The 3,674-nt window shown below is 51.1% G+C and overlaps 1 protein-coding gene across 1 annotated transcript; it reads right to left on the bottom strand.

The window, feature by feature from the left end:
* Positions 1-1,444: 1,444 nt before the first annotated feature.
* Positions 1,445-3,449, bottom strand: LOC119328022 (chaperone protein ClpB1-like). Its single transcript, XM_037601065.1, has 7 exons — positions 3,059-3,449; positions 2,886-2,966; positions 2,818-2,855; positions 2,381-2,718; positions 2,029-2,296; positions 1,753-1,950; positions 1,445-1,644 (listed from the first exon to the last, which is right to left on the bottom strand). Exons 1-7 carry the CDS (start codon positions 3,447-3,449, stop codon positions 1,489-1,491), a joined length of 1,470 nt encoding a protein of 489 aa, XP_037456962.1. The 3' UTR covers positions 1,445-1,488.
* Positions 3,450-3,674: the final 225 nt, after the last annotated feature.

The raw sequence follows: 3,674 nt of genomic DNA, 5'->3' as shown, positions 1-3,674 counted from the left end.
CCTCACCTGCAAAACTCCCATACGAACCCCTTCACCCTTGACGACGCCTCCAGGAAGGTCATGACGCGCAAGGCGCCACCACCACCAAATCCGAAGAGGATTGAGGGCTTTCACCAGGCAGGTGTGGAGAGCTGATGACCTTGGCTACGCCCCCACGGAGGAAAGCTATGCCCTTGGGCGTCACCGCCATCGGGCCAGCCGGACCGGCAAGGTTTCCCACAGGCCCCAAGTTGACCACCATCACCATCGTGAGAGCCGGGAAACGAGTCACAAGCCAAAGACACGGCTAGAGAGGGGCAACGTGGAAGACGGGACTCGAACCTCCATATCTGAAGCAGTAAGAGCACCGCGCGACAGCCGGACTCCACAAGCGAGACCCGCCGCCCGCACGACTGAGCACGCTGATCAGCAACCCCCTACGGACTTTGCCTGCCGCCCAACGTAGGAACCATAGACCTCCGGGTGTGGACGGAGCACTGAGATCCCTGCCGGCGGACGCCAGCTTCACGGAGGGGTGGTGGCGGCGACGGGACCCTACCTACCCCTGAGTCACCCAAGAGTCGATCACTTCACTCAGCTCCGGGCGCTGCCCGGTGAGTCGGTGGGCCATTCGTACATGTTAAACATAGAACACGAGAACAGACGTGTCCAGAAAGTATGTCGGACCCTAGATATATATAGAAATACGATCGACCTCAATAGAAGATGAATAATGAACGGTTTTCGGAGGTTCAAGATGCCCATGGCCATTCATCTTGCATTTGACGGCTCATAAGAGTTCGACCGACCCAAATTGCATTTTTAGTCACCTCACATTTAGCCAGTCCCATTTGGGAATCGGAGGCGGTAGGAATGCATATTTTCAGTCACCTGGCATATAGCCAGACCCCAGATATACAGCAAGAGTTGTTTGACACTGGGAGAGGGAGAGGAGAGAACAGCCCACACGGGCAAACGAGATAGTGGGGGATCAAGGCGGGTACTGGTGCCTGCAGCCAGACATGAATGTGCACGCGCTGGTCAGTTCTGAACCTCCCCCGCCAGAGAGAAGGGCGGGGTTTTGGATTCAAGTGTCAAGACTCAAGACCGGGAGCAGCGGCCAGCAAAAAGTCGTTTATATTCCCTTTCGGCGGCAGCGGATTCAACGGGAATACGTGTGGGATGCATGCTTGGGGGAAAATGACAGAGTCAGCTCAAGCCAGGGCTTAGTTTTCATTACAAGGTTTCAACTCAGTAGCAGTCAGTCATTAGAGGTTTTCATCGGTGGGCACATCGTTCGATCAAGGAAGTATAAATCTCAGCAAGCAACAAACATTTTCTCACAAACCTGCAAGCTTTACATACCATTTTGCTACAGATAATGAATATACAGTACGAACAACAAGTGCTTGGTGACTAATCACTAACAACATACATATTCGCTATATATGCCTATGCACACGGCAAAAAATCATAGCTGGCCTCGACTGGTAGATCTGCCACCTCCTGCTACTTCAGTACGTGGTATTTCAGCCCCTTCCTATCATCGGCGGCATCTATGAAGACGGTCGATCCTTGGCATGCTTCTCCATTGACAAGCATGTCCACGAGAACTCTCGTCACATTCTTCTTCATCCACCTCTTAATAGGCCTTGCGCCATACACCTGCAATATACAGTCCATGTATATGCATCGTAAGCGGGACATACATACAAAAGACTACGCAGATAAGTAGTGTGATTTGGTTTGGTGATGAAAATAACATGTACTTACCGTGTCGTGCGACTCTGACCAAATGACGTCCAAGGCAGCATCTGATGCAAACAGAGAGATGCCCTTGTTAGCTGCCATGGCAACAACACTCTTCATCTGGATTTTCACAATCTCCCTCAGTTCCTCATGTGAAAGCGGCTCAAATATCACAGTCTCACTCAGTTTGTTGATGAATTCAGGCTTGAACCGTTTCTCAACCTGCAAGATCAGGTAAATATGTCGATCAGCAGAGTTCCCAAGTGGACTTTACAAAGAGACAGTTTGGGATACACATACCTTTTCCATAAGAAGATCCCGTGCAGTTTCCATGTTTTCTGCGGCCATTCCAGCTAACAGATTCTCTGCTCCTAGATTTGAGCTCATGATGATGATAGTATTCTTGAAATATACGCTCCGTCCTTTTCCATCAATCAACATGCCATCATCGAGGAGTTGAATGAGAACCTTGAATATCGAGGGATGCGCCTTATCCGCCTCGTCAAAAAGAACAATGCTATATGGTTGGCTCCTTACTTTATCAGTAAGCTGTCCATCTTCTTCATAGCTTCAGAAAGTCAAACGAAAAAGTGAGATATGAGAAGGAAGTTCAGGAAAGAAATACGTGTGCAAAGAGCGTGCAAGTTTAAACCTTCGAGGTCCTCCAATGAGGCGCGCCACAGATCCACTGTCAGCATATTCAGACATGTCAAAGCGGACGAACATCTTCTCATTGTCAAACAGCTTCTCGGCAAGTGCTTTCGCAAGCTCTGTCTTCCCAACACCAGTCGGCCCCAAAAATAGAAAAGAACCGATTGGTTGGCCAGATTGATCAAAGCCGACCCTCGAACGTAGCACTTCTTGCGCAATCAAATTAATAGCTTCATGCTGTCCAACGACTCTCTCATGCAATCTGTCTACTAGGTGGCTGAACTTTTCTTCCTCTCGGCCAAGTGTAGTGATCGGAATTTTAGTCCATCGGCTCACAACCTTCATATAACGAAAGAACATGGCATGAGCATCACATGGAAACAAATGGAGACTACTACTCATACAGATTCGATTATTAGCAAGGAAATGTGAATTTACCTGTGCAATATGACATGGACCAACGGTTAGCTCCTCCACTGCATTTATAGTGCTAGTTTTCTTATCACTAATTTGTTTTGGTTGATGCAACTTCACAGAAGTGCATGCCTCGTCCATCAGATCAATTGCTTTATCAGGAAATTGGCGACCTGAAAACAACAAAATCGACAATTTATTCAAGATGCTGCACAAACCTACAAAAGTAAACCTAAAAAATGCACAAATCTTATCATGAACGTACCTGTAATATAACGGCCGGCGAGCTGCGCAGCAGCAACCAAAGCGTCGTCGCTGATTATTAGTCCATGGTGGTCTTGGTACCGCTGCTTCAGCCCCTGCAGGATGGCAACGGTTGCCTGGACGGTCGGCTCGTCGACGTCAACCCTTTGGAAGCGCCGCTCGAGCGCGGCATCCCTCTGGATGTATTTGCGGTACTCTTCGGTTGTGGTGGCGCCTATGCAACGGATGCGGCCACGGGCCAACGCGGGCTTGAGGATGTTGGCAGCGTCGCCGGTGCCGCCACGCTGATCGCCGGCACCGACAATCATGTGCATCTCGTCGATGAAGAGGATGAGCTTGCCGGCGGAATCCTCGGCCTTCTTGATGGCATCCTTCAAGCGCTGCTCGAACATGCCGCGCCAGTGGGTCCCCGCAACCATGGCCCCGACGTCGAGCTTGGCCACGCGGGCCCCGGCGAGGGCTTCGGGGACCGTCCCAGCGAGCGAGGCCCTCGACGATGGCCGTCTTGCCGACGCCGGCAGGGCCGACGAGGGCGGCGCAGTTCTTGGAGCGGCGGCAGAGGATGCAGATGACGCGGTCGATGTCGTCGTCGCGGCCGATGACTGGATCGGAGGCGG

The sequence above is a fragment of the Triticum dicoccoides genome, chromosome 7A, assembly GCF_002162155.2.
Source record: "Triticum dicoccoides isolate Atlit2015 ecotype Zavitan chromosome 7A, WEW_v2.0, whole genome shotgun sequence".
In the NCBI taxonomy this organism is placed as follows: domain Eukaryota; kingdom Viridiplantae; phylum Streptophyta; class Magnoliopsida; order Poales; family Poaceae; genus Triticum; species Triticum dicoccoides.
This window is presented reverse-complemented; position numbering and strand designations above follow the sequence as displayed.

What these genes read in the sequence shown, in the direction of transcription:
- LOC119328022 (XM_037601065.1), bottom strand. Translation starts at nt 3,449, where the DNA reads ATGTTCGAGCAGCGCTTGAAGGATGCCATCAAGAAGGCCGAGGATTCC. An exon ending in GCATCAACCAAAACAAATTA is followed by an intron (nt 2,856 to 2,885) that starts GTGATAAGAAAA and finishes CTATAAATGCAG; the next exon opens with TGGAGGAGCTAACCGTTGGT. An exon ending in CTCATTGGAGGACCTCGAAG is followed by an intron (nt 2,297 to 2,380) that starts GTTTAAACTTGC and finishes GACTTTCTGAAG; the next exon opens with CTATGAAGAAGATGGACAGC.